Genomic DNA, 16,892 nt, shown 5'->3' with positions numbered 1-16,892 from the left:
CTTAGATGTTAGAATAATGCTCACTTTGTAATACCCTGTTAAATAAAAGCTCTGAGGACAATATTCCTGTTAATATCTCTTTAAACAAAGCTCACTGTTGTAATGATTGGTTTGTGGCGGAGATTTACATGGCAAGGATTTATAGACTTATGAAAAACCTCCTAAATAAATAGTTTTAAAAAATCCGAGTCCTTCTGAGAACAATCCTACAACACAGGATGGGTCGTTACTGTCTAAAAGCACCACACATCAGTCCTGCCTGGTGCTGGGATGCTGTGCAGGAGACAAAGGACTAGGGAGCCTCTCACCACATTCAAGCAACAAGCACGGGAGAATACTAGGAGGTGGGCTTGTGTGAACCTGCTGTGCCCAGGCACGTCTGGGAAAGGTGACATGTCAAACCTCCACAAGCCAGCTTTGTATGTGCCACCAGCAACATGTTTTGACAAGTCAGAATGCCTTTGCTCCTGCTCCCCACACTATGGGACCTAAGCCTGCCCTGTGGAATTTTGGCCTAGCTGGCAGGAGCCCTGCAGCAGTGAATTTCCTGGGCAATATCTCTACTCCCATCCCTGCGACAGCCAGCCCCAAATTTGTCACTCAGCCTCCTGTCTGTCGAGCATGCTGGGTGTGGTAATACTGGAGTATTACCACACTCTTTTGTCATGCTGCTCACTATAAATAACTTTCAGCTCATGTGATGGTCTGAAAGAGGAGATGGTACTTAGGCCTTGCCTATACTACTAAGTTATGCAACTTCAGCTACGTGAATAACATAGCTGAAGTCGACGTACTTAGATCTACTTAGCGCGGGGTCCACACTACACTCTGTTGACAGGAGATGCTCTCCCGTCGACTCCGCTTGCGCTTCTCGTTCAGGTGGAGTACAGGTAGGGTGACCAGATATCCTGATTTTATGAGGACAGTCCCACTTTTTGGGTCTTTTTCTTATATACCCTAAGTACAGGAATCAATGGGAGAGTGATCTGTGGTCGATTTAGCGGGTTTTCCACTAGACCTGCTAAATCAACTGCGATGCATCGATCGCCGCACATCACTTCCCCCCTCCCCTCCCCTCCGGTAAGTGTAGACAAGCCCTGAGAGAAAGAAAACCCCTAATGCTCTAGAAACACATAGGAAATGTGCCATGAAATCAGTCACATTGAGAAACAAATAGCACTTGAAGCTCTTTCAGGGCAAATCCACAGAGTGTCCTGCTAGCAATGCTCAGAGAGGACAGGGCAGAACCACAGCAGCCTGTGTAGGGGGTGCAAACACCCCATGTGCTGTGGACCACCCCATGATGGAACTTCTGCACCTCCATGAGTGTGTGAAGGAACAGGGCCAGTGGATCTCTAACAAAGGCCACGCACCGGCTATTAAGGAGGGTGAAGGTGGTGGGAGGGTGACTGCAGCCCTGAGACAGCATTAGCAAACAACAGGGAGGCCGATGGGGATTCCCATCCCCCTTCTACCTCTTTAGGGATCGTCACATAGGGTGACCAGATGTCCCGATTTTATAGAGACAGTCCTGATTTTTGGGTCTTTTTCTTATATAGGCTCCTATTACCCCCCCACCCCCATCCCGATTTTTCACATTTGCTGTCTGGTCACCCTATCATCACAATACAGTCCAGTTACTTCATCTGTGTATGGGGAACAGGAGTTAGTTTAGTACTGATAAGGACCATATCAACAGCTGTGGAGAACGAAGTTTCACAGCACAGGTTCCTCTCCACGCTGCCCAAGCTGTGACTGGGCAGCCCCGTCTCTGAGTTCAGTCACCACAGCATCTTCCTTAGCCTCATCATGGCTGATGCAGCCAACAAAAGGAACAACTGTGGATGAGCACAGCCATCCTTTTGAAACCAAGTTCATCAACTCGTTTCTAAGGCCTTGTCTACACTACAAAGTTTTGTCAGCAAAAGGCAGCTTTTGCAGACAAACCAGGGGAGGTGTACACACCAGAAAACTACTTTTGGCAGAAAAACTCTGCTGTTTTGCCAACAAAATAAAACCACCTCAACAAGAGGCATAAAGCTTTTTGCAGCAAAGTTAAAGAGACAAAGCATCAGTGTAGATGATACTGCTGTTTGTTTTGTCAACATAACTGGCTTCCACCACTATCCCACAAAGCCTTGCTCTTGCTCACCGTTTTGATCTCTGCTGCCCTGCAGGCATGTGCCAATCCCCTTTCAAAGCTCTGGGGAAGTATCTAACAGCTGAGCCTGCTGCTCCGTTTGGGGAACAAAGAGCAAATCATTAACGTGGAATGTTCCTGTTCTGCCCTGCACTAGGAACACAGCAGCAGGCAGACTACTGCTAGGGGTGAGGGGGCGGGACAACTGCTGTGCTGCTTTGACATTCCTCAGCCAGGAGAGCTCACAAGAGCTGTTCAGGATGCAGCTCCCGGCTGTGGGAGAATTCGGAGGGAATCACAGAACCAGAGGCAGGCAGAGCCGGCTGCTTGGGAAGAGGCTGCTGTGCTGAGCAGAGCCAAGCCAGAGGTGTCCCCCCAACCTCAGGATGGGTCGGTTAGCCTGCTGTCTCCCCCACCCTAGACACACCACTCTCCTCTCCCTCCCCTAGCACACTTCAGTTGAAAAGTGATTGACAGTCTACTAGGATGCCTCTGGAATGAGGAGCTTGAGAAACCTGCCCCATGAGGCACTGCAAACCCTTCCCAAAGCACCCTGCAGCCAGTTGCACAATGGATAGCTACCCCAATGCACTGCTCTCTGTGTTAATGCAAGAGCTGTTAGTACGGATGCACTCTAACACAAGGAGCTAGTGTGGACATACAACAGTGGTTTTAAAGTTCTTTAAGTAAAGCAGCATAATTTTTGCCAACAAAACTTTATAGCATAGACAAGGCCTCATTGAGGTGGTTTTATTTTGTTGACAAAACAGCAGTTTTGCGCTGTCAAAAGTAGCTTTGCAGTGTGTATATCACCCATTTTGTCAGCAAAAGGCAGTTTTGCTGATAAAACTTTGTAGCTCTACAGCCATTCCCCCGAAGCCTTTCAAGCCCACATTCAAGGATATTTGATTTTGTCACCCTCAAATGTCTGGCCTACAACAGTGATGTTATAGACATCAAACAAGCCAGGCACTGAATGAGAAAGAAAGGGACATAGTCCCTGCTCTGACTGTAAGCTGGGCATTATCCAAGACATTCAGGGACGTGGTCCTTCATAACAGAATCAGGAGCTGTATGGGACCTAGGAGAATATAGTTTTTGCCTCAACACTGAGCTGGGTGCTATAGGCTGATGGTGAGATGGGCACTATATGAAACTGAGGACATGCCTTTTCGCAGTGGTGAGTGAAGCAGTGTACGAGAGGGCGAAGTGCTGTCCCCAACAGCAAGCCAAGAGCTGTATGTGACAAAGATGTTTCCTGTCCAGGGAGCTTATCCTACGAGTTGTCACAAGTCACAAAATGCACTGAGTGAGCCACAGGGCAGTTCTGGGTTAGTCTGCAACTGTCTGAATAAGGGAGTCAAAAAGCTTTAAGTTGTCTATGAGTAAATCAAGAGTACAAAACATTATTTTTAATCCTCCTTTTCTGGGAGCAGGAACAGCTGCCTCCTGCTAGTTCGCTAGTAATGCCTATAACCGTGCATTAAACTTGGTTCTCTGCACCAGCTAATGTTGCTGCTGTTTGAGTGGCTGGAATTCCATAGGGCTGACACCTTTTTTAGGGAAGGGAAAGTTGCTTCAAATGGAAGCAGAGGTTGCCAGTCTCCCCCCCTCCCTTCCCCCCTTATCCCACCTTTTCGCATTGCTGAAGGCTAAGGTCATGCTGGATAACACCAGTTACACCTCAATTGTTCCAGTTTCCCAGAGCAGTTTAGTTTTAGAATTAGGTGGGTCCTGGCAGGGTTTTGGGTGGTTTTGGTTTTTTGCCCCCCCCCCCCTCGCCCCCTCCCAGGGGTGAGGGGGGGGGGGAGAGAAGAAGGGGGAGAGGTAAGGATCCCCTCTGGCAATGGACCTAGATCAAGGATTCATACTATTTTATTAGCACAGTATTTACTAGCATGAGCTGTTGACTCCTCTGCAGGACCTGGCAAGGGTGAGGTCACCTTACTAGTAGAGAAGGCTGCAAGTGTGGTGATTAACAGTATCTCATTCCTGACTAAAAGCTCACTGTACTGCTGCCACAGGTTTCATCCCCTCATCCTTTATTGAGGTGTACATGCAACTGTCAGGCGAGACACTGTGGGCTGTAACATGGCTGATTCAACTACAGTATTTAGTTCTAGGTCTTATCCTCAGACCCAATTTTATTCAACCTTCCCCCTCCCAAGGCCTAGCTGGATTTTAATGAATCCATCACAACTCTGGGCTTCCTGATTGACAGAGGATCAAAAATGCCTGTCTGGCTAGCTTAGCATTTCCTGGATTATTTAGCAGATCTCAGGTTTAGCTATGCCTTTGCATCAATCTAGACTAGAGGTGACAATGTGCTCTAATTAGTGTTACGCTTGAAGTCTATTCAGAATCTCCAGATGGTAACAGGCACCTGATTTCTGCATCATAGTCTGATCTGAAAATCACTCCCACAATGCTCTATTGCAGGGATCGGCAACGTTTGGCACGCGGCTCGCCAGGGTAAGCACCCTGGCGGGCCGGGCCAGTTTATTTATCTGCTGACGCGGCAGGTTCGGCCGAGCACAGCCCCCACTCGCCGTGGTTCGCCGTCCTGGGCCAATGGGGTCGGCGAGAAGCGGCGCGGGCGAGAGATGTGCTGGCTGCAGCTTCCTGCCGCCCCCATTGGCCCGGGACCGTGAACCGTGGCCAGTGGGGGCCGCAATCAGCCGACCCTGCCTTGTCAACAGGTAAATAAACTGGCCCAGCCGGCCAGAGTGCTTACCCTGGCGAGTCGCGTGCCAGATGTTGCTGACCCCTGCTCTATTGGCTCCGAATTTGCCTTGTGCTAGTTACGTACAAAGCCCCAAGACACCTGGCATATGTCTGTGCATTGCAGTATGAGAACGTTCTTGATACGTCCCCAGGATTGGATTATTTTGAGGGAAGGGGGTTATCAGATGAACAATTTGCTTCCTTTTTTATACCATATTGATTAAGAAACCGTACAATGCATGCATCCACTCCAATTCAGTGTAGGTAGAAGGTGCTGCCCTTATCAATGGTTGGAGTAGGTTTGAGTTATCAGTAGTTAGTAACAGTTATTTTCAAAAATTCTGTACTATACCCTCCAAGGGATTACCAGGTAAGTAAGGCAGCCATAAAGGACATTGGGCTGAATTTTCAAATATCTTTAGGCACCTAATGATTCAGAGAGCACCTCATTGGATTTCAAAAAAAGATAGAAAAAAAAAAAAAAAAACACTAGACAGATTAGGTGCTTCTCTGAATCTTTAGGTGCCTAAATACCCTTGAAATCTGGGTCACAGTGTACACATTTCTAGAATAGATGATCTCTGGACTATGTCACCCTAAGACAACACTATTGTCTTTAATTCTCTAAAGATCCCTTTATGCGCAACACCTGTAGACCATTCAATATATTACTTGTTTAATCCATACTGTAATAATACACCTTCAATATTTACCACTTCATTGAGAGAACAGTGGATATTACATCACTAAACTGTCTAGTATTTAGGAGGGTTGCTATAAGATGCTTAAATGGCTAAATTGAGAGGGTGGGGGTTGTTTTTTAAAAGACAGCTCTGGGGGCATTTAAATGTATCAGTCAACTATATATACTGTTAAGAACCAGGTCTCTCCCTCCCCAAAGGCAACTTGCTCCACACCCCCTCCAAAATCTATTAAACAGATTGACTGCCAAAAATAAGTTTAGTGTGTGGAAAAAGTCAAATCCACCACATCCTCCAACTTGTCAATTAATGCACTCCTGGAACCATCTCCCATTCATCTGTTGCCTTTTGCACTAAGGGCAGGATAGCTTCTATATTAACTAAATCAATGGAACTATTATAGGATTTATATTGCAAGTCTTATTCAGGAACTTACTCTTTTCTCTTTCTAAGGGGTATGGCCTACTGGCAGAATTGGTGTTCAAAGTGTATTGTATATAGTTGTTTTTTACTCTGTTTATCCATTTAACAATCAGCAATTAACTATTAATTAAAAAGACTGAATGCAAAGTAAAGAATGTCAACAGCTTGCTTACTGAAAAGGAAATATGGAAAAATGAATGATTTCAAATTAAAATTTAATTTTGTTTTGACAGCATTTTCGGCTGTGCTATTTAATGAAGATTTGTGCACCCAAAGCCAAGCAGCATTTCACCCTCACATCTTGTTGATGTTCAGAAAGCTGCATATCAATTCAAATTCTCACTTAAACCAAACATAATAATTCTCTCAGAAAACAAGTTGCACCCACTGCCAAGGGATGTAAGTCAAAAGTGTTACTCTTTACATTTCAGCCACTCTTAATTATCTTCATTCATGAAAATCTAAAGGAGTTTGAAACTTAGCATTAATGCAAATGTATTACTTCCAAGAGGAACAATAAATTCACTAGCAGAAGCGCCTAGAACCATTTCACTAAGAAGCATTTTAATTCATTGTGCTGCAGTGTGCGTGCATTAGGAAGGGGAGTAGCAAATGAGCTACTAAATCACAAAAACTGTTAAACAAGCAGAATTAAAAACATTCGCTAAAAGTTATGAGAATTAATCAGATACCATGAATACACTGGTCACAACTACAGTAAACATGTTGCTTAACATGCCAAACAAAAACAAATTACTGTTGCCTAGGTTTGTTTATTGGTAAATCACTTTAGTAACCTGAATCCACAAATAAGCAGTATATAATCAGAAAGACTACAGATAAACACAGATTATACATGCAAATTCCTGATCACATGTCACATGTGCAGGTACATTAATAGCACAGTTCTAGGAATTTGACCAAACCAGTTTTATAATGCAGGTATGAAAAATTACATATGAAGAATATAAAGATACTTTTTTTACATTTCAGGACTCAAATGCTGCTTTTGCTTATATCAGAGATGTATGACAGCTACAGGATTCAAGTAGCAAGCAGTAAGAGCTCAAGAAAATAATACTGGTCAGAGAGAAGAATAGGACTTTACATTTCACTAAAAAGTACGCTGAATAATAGAACAGGGAAAAAACCTATCATCAAGAACTTAGAAAAACCACAAAATTTTAAAGCTGACTACTTACTAATTTTCTTATTATCTAGATAACAGCAATGACATTAAAAGAAACTGCATCCAACATTTAAAAAAATGCAACCTTTACATTTAAAGACTTTCCAAAGTGAAATGCAACGACAGTCTCACACTCCAAATTAAATATATGCTAGGCTCAGACTGAAATCTGGAATGTTCTAGATGAAAGTAATAAAAATACAATACCACTTTTTATTTTTTATTGAAGAATGGAATCAAAATTGAAGGGTAACTTTTTGAAGCCTGAAAACAGTAGATTTATATAAAGTTTGCTTTTTGTACATGAGCTTTCATAATGGTGCAATAGTTTCTATAGTAGCTTGAAATATCAATTGAAAGAAAACTTTCCTCTGTTGGCATTCCCATATTTTTCATGAACAAAAATTTTCTATTAGCTTCATTTATGTTATAACATTTAACACATGAACAGAGCTATACGCCTACTGTATTTCACTAAAACAAAAAAAAGAGTATAGTATTTTCCATCTACTATTTGTACTGCATTTAAAAAAGGTTAACATTAAAAACAAAACCACTTTCCTTGAATCAAGTTTTTTTTTTTTTTTTTTTGCACTTAAGCCTCTTTCTTTTGCCTGTGATCTTCTGCCATTTTATCCAGAATTTTCTGTAACAACAAAAAAGAATCAATCACAACAAAGCCAACCTGATTAGGGAATGAATTAGATGAACTAAATAAAGAACCATAATTCTAAGTATAAAACCATGTTAAAAGTGGTCAGATTTGTGAACTTAAATGTATGAAATAGTAATATGTCATACAATTTACTAACTACTTGACTGCCAAATAAGCCTGGCATTGGGCAAAATATGCCTGCTGGTTTTCTACTGTACCAGATACATAACTGATCCACTGAAGTGAAAATTGCTAGAGCTCCTTTAAAAGCACTGCATTTTCCAGCAGCCTGCAACTTTGAACAAATCAACAAGTAAAATTTACTTTCTACCTATGTCATACATCAAAATCAGAGTCAATGAACATTTATCTAGTCCATGCACGACTATCTACTGTACTTGACAGTCAGTCTAACACAATCTAGGTTGCCCTCGTGTTCTCTACCACTTGCCCCCTTTCAGTTCCTGGGCCAGTTTGAGGCATTCCCACTCCCATGGATGCATCCCCTCCACTGGTAACTCTCAGACATGTGCCTACTTCCTTCCTATGGAACAGAGGGAACTTATATCCAGCTTGACAATGAACTGAAATCAACTCGTATATACTCGATCATAAACCGGTTCGTTTATAAGCCGACCCCTTCCCCTCCCCCCCCCCAAGATGGATAAATAAAAGTGGAAATTTTTTTTATAACCCATTCATAAGCCGACCCTATAATTCAGGGGTCAGCAAACTTTGGCTCCTGGGCCATCAGGATAAGCCGCTGGTGGGCTGAGATGGTTTACCTCCAGCATCTGCAAGCACAGAGGTAAACCTAAGTAAACAAAGTGTCCCTACGCACCAGCGGCTTACCCTGATGGGTGGGGACAGCAACTGGTGGGGAATTTTTTTTTGGGGGGGGGGGGAAGAAAAGCTGGGAGTCAGGGGAGTAACCCCTGTGACCACCCCCCACATGACCCCATCCCTATCCCAGGACCCCCACACTCTCCCCATCCCATCCCTTTCCACCTTATCTAGGGAGAATGCCTCTGGCCTGGCTGGAGCTGCTCGGGCAGCGTGGCCGCAGCACGCTCCGGTGGGCTGGGCGGCGCGACCACAGCCTGCTCTGGGGTGTGGGGCCAAGCGGCACAGCTGCAGTCTGCCAGCCCCAGAGCTGCAGCTTCTTCCGAGGCTGGAGAGACTCTGGCCCTGCCTCTTCCCTTCTGGCTCTGCTGGCTGTGCTGCCTCTCCTTGCTCCCCCTGTTGGGGGGAGGGGCTGTGTCCCGCCTCTCCTTCTCTATACCCATTCATAAGCCAACCCCCTTCTCTGGGTGCTTCCTCTTTTTACTAAAAAAATTCTGGCTTATGAACGAGTATATACAGTAAATACAGAAGCATGGAATAATCAATGTGGAGACTGACTGTTTTAATAATGGCGGTAATTACTGCTTACTGTTAGGATCCCTTCCCCCCCCCCCCCCCCCCCCCCCCCCCCGACACACAATGTGTACAATATCAAAGAGCAACTCATAGTACACAAGCAGCACTGATGACAGCATAAACATATGTTGCACAACATTTTACTCAATCAGAAACTCTAATACATGCCCATAAAAATCAAAAAGTTGCCTATTTTGAAGTTATATAAAAAACAACTTCAAAATATAATATATATAAAAACTTCAAAATAGGCAACTTGATTTTTATGGGCTGTGTGTTTTTTATATATATATATATAAAATAAAACCAAACTTCTCATTTAGGGTTTGGAGTACTATTTTAAAAAAAAATTCTAGCTTTGGTCTTGCAGTTTTTGGTCATAAGCCATCCTCAAAGGAACTGTAGCGACAAGATTCAGTCACCTTTTATTCCTTCTTCAAAACTATTCTAAAGCTTATCTCTACTGCAATCAAAAAGTCCTATATATTTTCAATTCACAGAGAATCATAGGGTCCCATACTTGAATTGTTTATTATGCATTCAAATTCCAAGAGGCTACCTTGGTGAGGATTAATTTAAAACTAAAATTACTGTGATATGAAACAACAGCCCTTAAGCATGTTTGGATAATCCAGTGTTCTAACTGGATTAATTTGTTTTTTCCTTTCAATGAAGCCTCAACAAATCTATTCCTTACTCCTTCCCAATAAAGCATCACGTCACTTAAAATGGATAGTTTTACCTTACCTTCAACTTCTGATAATGTGGAAGGCTGCTGCAATGGGTCTTTTTTGCAACATCTTCATTTGTGTAAAACAAGGAACACAGTTTGCAATAAAACCCTGTTTTGGGTACCACATAATTTACACCTAGAGAAGTAGAGACCACAAAGTAACTAATAGAATGAATTAGAATAATTTTTAAAACCTCAAATATATTGCTCACTAAGTGAATCTTACAGTAACAACTCAATTTCCACTGAACAGCTGCTTTCCTTTAAATATCCTTGTTTTTATTTGTTCAAACCAGAATGTGTAATTAAATATGTACACACTTGCCTTTAGCATGTTTTTGGATTAAAACATTGCCCTTCTATTGGTTCCCTTTTCAAAAAGGTATGCAATGGTTTTAGTTACAATACATAGCGTTAATTTCAATATTAAAGTATCTCTACCCCACGTCATTATAACAATTACAAGGCGATTTCATACATCAATCTAAACTAACTCATCACTACTGAAATATATTTTGTGCTGTTATGTCTCCATCATAATTCCAGGCTAGAGAGAAGTCATTGTCAAAGACTGCATGCGAAGAGTAAAAGGGACCAGAGAATATCATAGAAAAAGTGTGAAGTCCTAAAAATGAAATGGCAATCTTTGACCTTACTTCAATGTCTACGGGCAAATCTACACTTAAAATGCAGCTGCACTGCTGTAGTGCTTTAATGATGCTTTATGCCGATAGGAGAGAGAGTTCTCCTGTTGGTGTAGTTAATCCACCTCCCCGGAGAGGAGGTAGTTATGTCGGTGGGAGAAGCTCACCTGCTGACATAGTGCTGTCTACACTGTGGGGGGTTAGGTCGGTATAACTACACCCCTGAGCGATATAGTTCTACAGAAATAGGTCTATAGTGCAGACCAGACCTAAGAGCCAGTACGCACTGCAAAAAATAAAGTTAATGAAATGAAAATGTTACCATAATGCAAAAAAAGCATTTGAAAAGAGATGGGAAAATTCTTACCAACAGGAACATTTGGCTGATATGGTCCAATTCTATATTCGTCTGGAACAACAGATTTCTCCTGGATGCTTTTTGTTTCCTGTTCGTCCTGTGCATCTGTATTTTCATTTGTATTTTTCTCCGTATCCTGGGTTGCTGCGTTGTCAGAAACTTCAATGGTTTCTGTCTTCATATTCTCCTCAGTTTTGGTTCCATTTTCCAAGGTCTCATTTTCCTGCTCTGGTTCCTCAATCTTGTCTACCTTAATTTCAGCCAAACTATCATCATTTTTCCCAGCAGATTTAACTGCCATCCCTGATTTACGCAGTTTCTGATGATCTGAGTCTTCTTCATCACCAACCTCATCTAGAGTGACAAAACCTTCCATGCTCTGGGGGAAGCCACCTACATATCGCTGTTGAGACAAAGAGGTTTTTCATGTCTACAACTGTCATTTTACATGTGTAAAAGTATAATTTTTCTTATTTTTCAAGTTACAAAAGAAAAAGACCCTTTAACTGCATTTTTATTTGAACCCCATATTTCCTCTCCCCGAAGCTACCTATATACTTCCAAAACACTGTTCAAATCACATGAATGGGTATACTGAATTGCTTATTTTTTGCTTGATTTGAAGAATACTTATTTTATTTTGAAGTTTCAAAGTATTTTAGCTTCCATTTAAAAAATATTTTATTTTGCCAGGTTTCCACTTGGCCTTTAGTTTTCAGCTTTTTGCACTTGCTTCACTGGATTATGTTGATTCCTTCACTGCAGTAAATTAACAACTATTCAGATTCTAAAGATTAAAAACAGTTGCAATTTTAGAATGGCAATTAAAAAAAAAAAATCTTATCTTTTGTTTCTCTGCAACAAAGTAATTTAAAGATATTTACAATGTGGAAGACATTCCCACTGGATCCTAAATTTCGAGGATACCTGAAAAGGTCTGAGGGGAGAAATGAATAAGGTGCTGACTAGAAATGTAAGGCTTACCTTACTCTAATCCAAAATGTACCTACCTAGCTTTTTACTGAAGCTACAAGCTAGCTAGGTTATACATACTATTTCTTTTGTTTATATCCGACACACTCTATTCTTAAAAAAAACTTATTTTTAGCATGGTCACTAAGGTCTGCCCTTGAAGGGCAGAAAACCTTCTAACCTCATAAAGCAGCTGGGGAGAAAACTGTTCCTATGCTGGAGCACTCAGTTGAGGCAATCTCCTAAAATGTACCACTCAGATACTGACTGCAGTCAACAGGGTCACAGAAAAAGCCATCACACAAATGAGGTGGGGAAACCAAAAGTTACAGCATGTTCCTATTAAAGGATAAACAGTGTTCTTTACATGAGGGTGCATGGGTTTTAAATCTAAACAATTTTAATAATGATTTAAACGGGTAAGCAAGAAATCTTGATGCAAATCAATTTTAGTCTGGTTTTGTATTTTAGTTATTTTGTGATTCTCACTGGTTGGTGTAATTTGGAACTTTCTGCTAAGCAGGAGGATACACTATATTTATAAACATTTACTTAAATAATTATATAGCTTAACACATTTATTCAGTTTTTTTTTGTTTTGTTAGAAAATGGTGACTGACGTATTTCCTATTTACTAGATGATTAATATGTGCAGGTGGTGGAGTCCCTATCAGTGCACCAGAGGTTGGTCCTGGCAGGAGTCACCAGGATCAGAGACCTCCTGGATTATGACCGGGGAGACTGGGTGGATACCCTTGCGCTTGCTCAGTGCATGGGGCTCTCCACCCTTCGAACTCCAGTACTTCAGGAGGTGATGGCAGACTTGTCACCAGTCTCTCAGGTTTACCTTGAGCAGGTCCTGCAGGAGCATGCTCCCCGCCTACCCTACACCCCAGGCCCTCCGGATCTCTTTATAGGGCCCTTACCTCTTGAGTTCCCCCCAGCCATCCCACCCACACACCTTGAGCCAGCTGCACGACCTGCAGCCAGTTCGCTTTCAAACCACGCACAGGCACACCTGTACACACTCATGCTCCATACTCTCCATTTCCTCACCCTCGTGTCCCAACGCTAAGTGGCGGAACCTATTGCTACCTATTGAGGGTGAAGAACCCCGGTGGGCCAGCCTATATTCCACCTTAAAGTCCTACAGCTCACCAGGTATATTGGTGGGCGGCTCCTTCATGGAGCTATCAGCACGGGCATGTACCTGGTGCAGTTCATCCCTATCCCCAATGCCTGTCCCTTTTGCGGCATGAGGGAGACCCTGGCACAGGTTTACCTTGAGTGTGCCAAGTTGCAGCCCCTTTTCTGGCTCCTCCTAGACTTACTGTTACGTTTTTGGCTGCACTTCTCTCCCCACCTTCTCATATACACACACACCTTATCCGTGGTGCCACAAAGTTGAGGGACTGCCTCGTCAACTTCCTCCTAGTATTGGCCAAAGTGGCCATCTACAACACCAGGGAGAAGATGTTGGCTGAGGGGGTTCTCTGCGACTGTGGGGCCTATTTCTGATCCTCTCTCCGTTCACGCATCTAGCAAAATTCCTCTGGGCAGCGTCTGCTGGCTCCCGTGACACCTTCAAGAAGTGGGCACTGTCTGGGGTTCTCTGCTTGGTGTCCCCTTCAGGTTCCCTTTTTGGATCCTTTGACCTTCACACCTACCTATCAGTTATTTTTTCTGTTGTCCCCCATAATCATGGATCAGTGGATCCTCCCCAAAGGCTGCGGGAGGGTCCTTTAGCCGCAGGTGGGCTTCCAATCCAACAGGACTAGATTAATTTTACTTGGGATTTTGTCAAGCTATATTTCAATTAAAACTACATAAACAAAAAATTAAATTGTTTTTATTAGTTAAATAAATGTACTGGAAACAAGGAAAACATTTATGAAAGCATGTCTCATTTAAAACTAACTGATCTACTATATAAAAAGTAGTATTATCTGTAGTTAGTGAGGTGAACTGATTGCTTCTGATCACCATGCCCTGCAAGTTTTTAGGACTACATCTCATCCTCATATCTCTCTTTCTCCATAGATTAGAAATGGGAATACAAGCTTTCCTACTTTTTCAACTCTCAGTCTTGTTTCTCAACTCTGACTGAACTAGCAATTTAACTGAAATGAAGAAAATATTCTCTCTGCACCTGTAGAAGAGGCTACTACTTTTAAAAATTGGTTTCAGCACTTCAAACTCTATTTCCAGGCACTTAGCCAGTGATTCCTACCAGTTCAGTAGTTTGACTTTGAAAGTTTGGAAGCAAACATGGCCTGCTTGGAATTGTATGTAATATCATTTTAATAGATTTTATTTAAGTCTATGATTTTGGCATGGAATTTTTTAGTAAATGTCATGGTATAGATGGGGGCGGGGGAGGCAACAAGTCACGGACAGGTCAAGGGATGCTGAAAGATGAGGCCTGGAGAGGTGGGCGGGTTTGGAGAGCGAGCCTGCGCCGCACACACTCTGCAGTGGTTGCTCCCGTCCTACATGGCTGTCCCACCTCCAACCTGGCACCTGTGGTTGCAGCACCACTCAGGTTTGGCCTGTCCACTCTTCTGTAAATGGAGATGGCAAGGCAGATGAGCCAAACCTGACTGGATACTGCTACCCTGTGTACCCGGTCACAGTGTTACTCGGTTTCACAGACCTTATTCAAATTCACAATTTCTGTGACCCTTCCCAGGACAAAATCGTCATCCTAATTATACTACGTTTACAACTTAATATAGGTTATTTCAAATTTAATTTTAAATGGATTTAGAAGAAAAATGTATCCAAATAAGAATTCTTTTTTTTTTTATTTCTATCCACCCTACTTTGAATACCTGATCCCAAATTAGCATCACATTCTTTGAGGTACTGTATTTTCTTCACAGAAAGGACGAACACAAATTGTTTCTTTCCAGAAAACTAGGTGTGGGTGTTTGTTTTAAAGTCCTGCACAAAAGAATTGGAACTATGTGGAGGAGCACAAATTATACAGATAAGGTTGCTCCCTATCCATACACCATGCCATCTGATTACCTTTTTAAGTTTTTTCTTTGCTGCTGGGGTAGCACCAACATTTCCTTCAGTTTTTGTGGTAGTGTCATCTGCTGCATCCTTTTTCTCTTCAGCAGCCACATCGCCTAAATTAGCAACATCAGTGTCATCTCCTGCTGAACTGCCACTTTCTAGCAATGCTGCTGCTTCTTCCTCATCTACTAGCAGCTCATCTTCAGATTCAAGAAGTAAACTAGGTTCCTCTTGGTCTGCCTGTTCACTCCCTTTTGCAGCTGATTTCTCAGCATCATCATCCTGTTTCTCCTCTTTATCTTTATCTTCAGCACTGCCGCTTTCAGTTTTCTGAGTTCCATCTGTCTTAGATTTTTTATCACTTGGAGAGTCTTTACTATCTGGAGAATACGTTCTCTTTCTGTAGGTGAGAAAAATATTTATCTTCAATATGTTTTGGTTTAACTATTTCAATTCAGGGTTTTTAATACATTATATTTAAAGAAGACATTACCTAGCTTTATCTTTTTTCAGTAATTCAACTCCTTTGTTGGGAATCTAAAAAATAAAAAAAAGCTTTCATAAGGTATGGCGGGTACATATTATCTATTAACACACACAGCTGTTACAGGATTCATTCAGAGCATGAATTGCACCTTGGCTGCTCAATTCCATTGCCCATGTTCGATGTCTTCACTTTTCTTCAAGACATTCTGGAGAAAACTCCAGTGGTGGCTCTTCCCTAATACCAGAGGTGCTGTTATATTAAGTAGTCCTATTAGTTGCCAAACAGATGGCTTAAAGGCTTAAGAACTGCAACATTACTTTCCTTTTAGTAGCAACATCCCCTTCCCCCTCTCCACACCTTTGGTCTATTTTCTTCCCCTTCTTTTAAAGGGTATGTCTGCACTGCAACAAAACAAAAACGAACAAACAAAAACCAAAAACCATGGCAGTGAGTTTCAGAGCCTGGGTCAGATAACTTGGGCTTGTGCTATGGGGCTAAAAATAGCAGTTCCCACTAAAGATCTGAAATGGTGGGGGGGAGGGTCTCAGAGCCCAAGCAGGAATATGTACAGCCTTGTAGCACGAGTCCTGTGAGCTCAAATCAGCAGTGCTCCGACTCGCTGTCGAGGCTGGGTTTTTGTTGTTTTTTTTGCAGCGTAGACATACCAAAACTTAATTTTTCAAAACTGCCTTTCTGTGCAATCAAGTCTTTCCTTTTAAACTACAGGTGGAAAGTCCAGAATCACAACTGTCACTTGAATGTGGTATTAGCACTGGAAATCTGTTATTGTATTGGTTACCTATATGAACTTGGCACAATCCATTACACCGCAGAAAGTGCATCGCAGGGCAGATAAACAAAGCCACCATCTCTATTAGTCAGATTTTACACAATTTATTCATTCTGAAGTGCTCAGTTATGAACAGCCTGATCCTTGCCATTCAGTGCCTCAAAACTCTGCATCAGCCTTTGCACATTGTATCGCCAGTAGCTGTTTATATTCTCCCTCAACCCACAAAATACACACATGCAGTATAATGGAAAGAAAGATCTGGCCCTTCATCATGTACCCTATCTGCAAAACAGAGAGGCAGGATATGCAATCAGAAATTAAGGGGGAAAGCCTTGTCAAGCTGATTTTTACAGCTCAAACAGAGTTATTCAGGTGAACAAATTTCATTTAATCCTATCCTCTATTCAGAGCAGACTTTAAGAACCTTTAGTAATTAATGTGAGTTTCTTTTTAAATTACACATTGCAGCCTGAAATTTAATTTATAGAAAAAATTGATCAGTGCATACAAGTGTGTTCTTGAATAGGTACACTTCCAGGACAACAACATTTAAACAAATATATATTAGTCATGTAAATGATCAGAAATTTGTCAGTGCTTCCCATATAAGAATTCTGAAAAAACAAGCAACAT

The 16,892-nt window shown here is 42.0% G+C and overlaps 1 protein-coding gene across 2 annotated transcripts in view; it reads right to left on the bottom strand.

Moving 5' to 3' along the window:
* Positions 1-6,745: 6,745 nt before the first annotated feature.
* The window catches only part of MATR3 (matrin 3), a 46,476-nt gene continuing 36,329 nt past the window's right edge, over positions 6,746-16,892 (bottom strand). For both annotated transcript variants that reach the window (XM_034780472.1, XM_034780473.1), the window contains exons 11-15: positions 15,473-15,516; positions 14,989-15,379; positions 10,996-11,389; positions 9,999-10,120; positions 6,746-7,823 (exon numbers count right to left, since the gene is read on the bottom strand). In XM_034780472.1, coding sequence (XP_034636363.1) covers positions 7,773-7,823; positions 9,999-10,120; positions 10,996-11,389; positions 14,989-15,379; positions 15,473-15,516 — 1,002 coding nt within the window. In that variant the 3' untranslated portion in view covers positions 6,746-7,772. The remainder of the gene's footprint in view (positions 7,824-9,998; positions 10,121-10,995; positions 11,390-14,988; positions 15,380-15,472; positions 15,517-16,892) is intronic.

This window comes from Trachemys scripta, chromosome 8 (assembly GCF_013100865.1).
Source record: "Trachemys scripta elegans isolate TJP31775 chromosome 8, CAS_Tse_1.0, whole genome shotgun sequence".
Lineage (NCBI taxonomy): Eukaryota > Metazoa > Chordata > Testudines > Emydidae > Trachemys > Trachemys scripta.
This window is presented reverse-complemented; position numbering and strand designations above follow the sequence as displayed.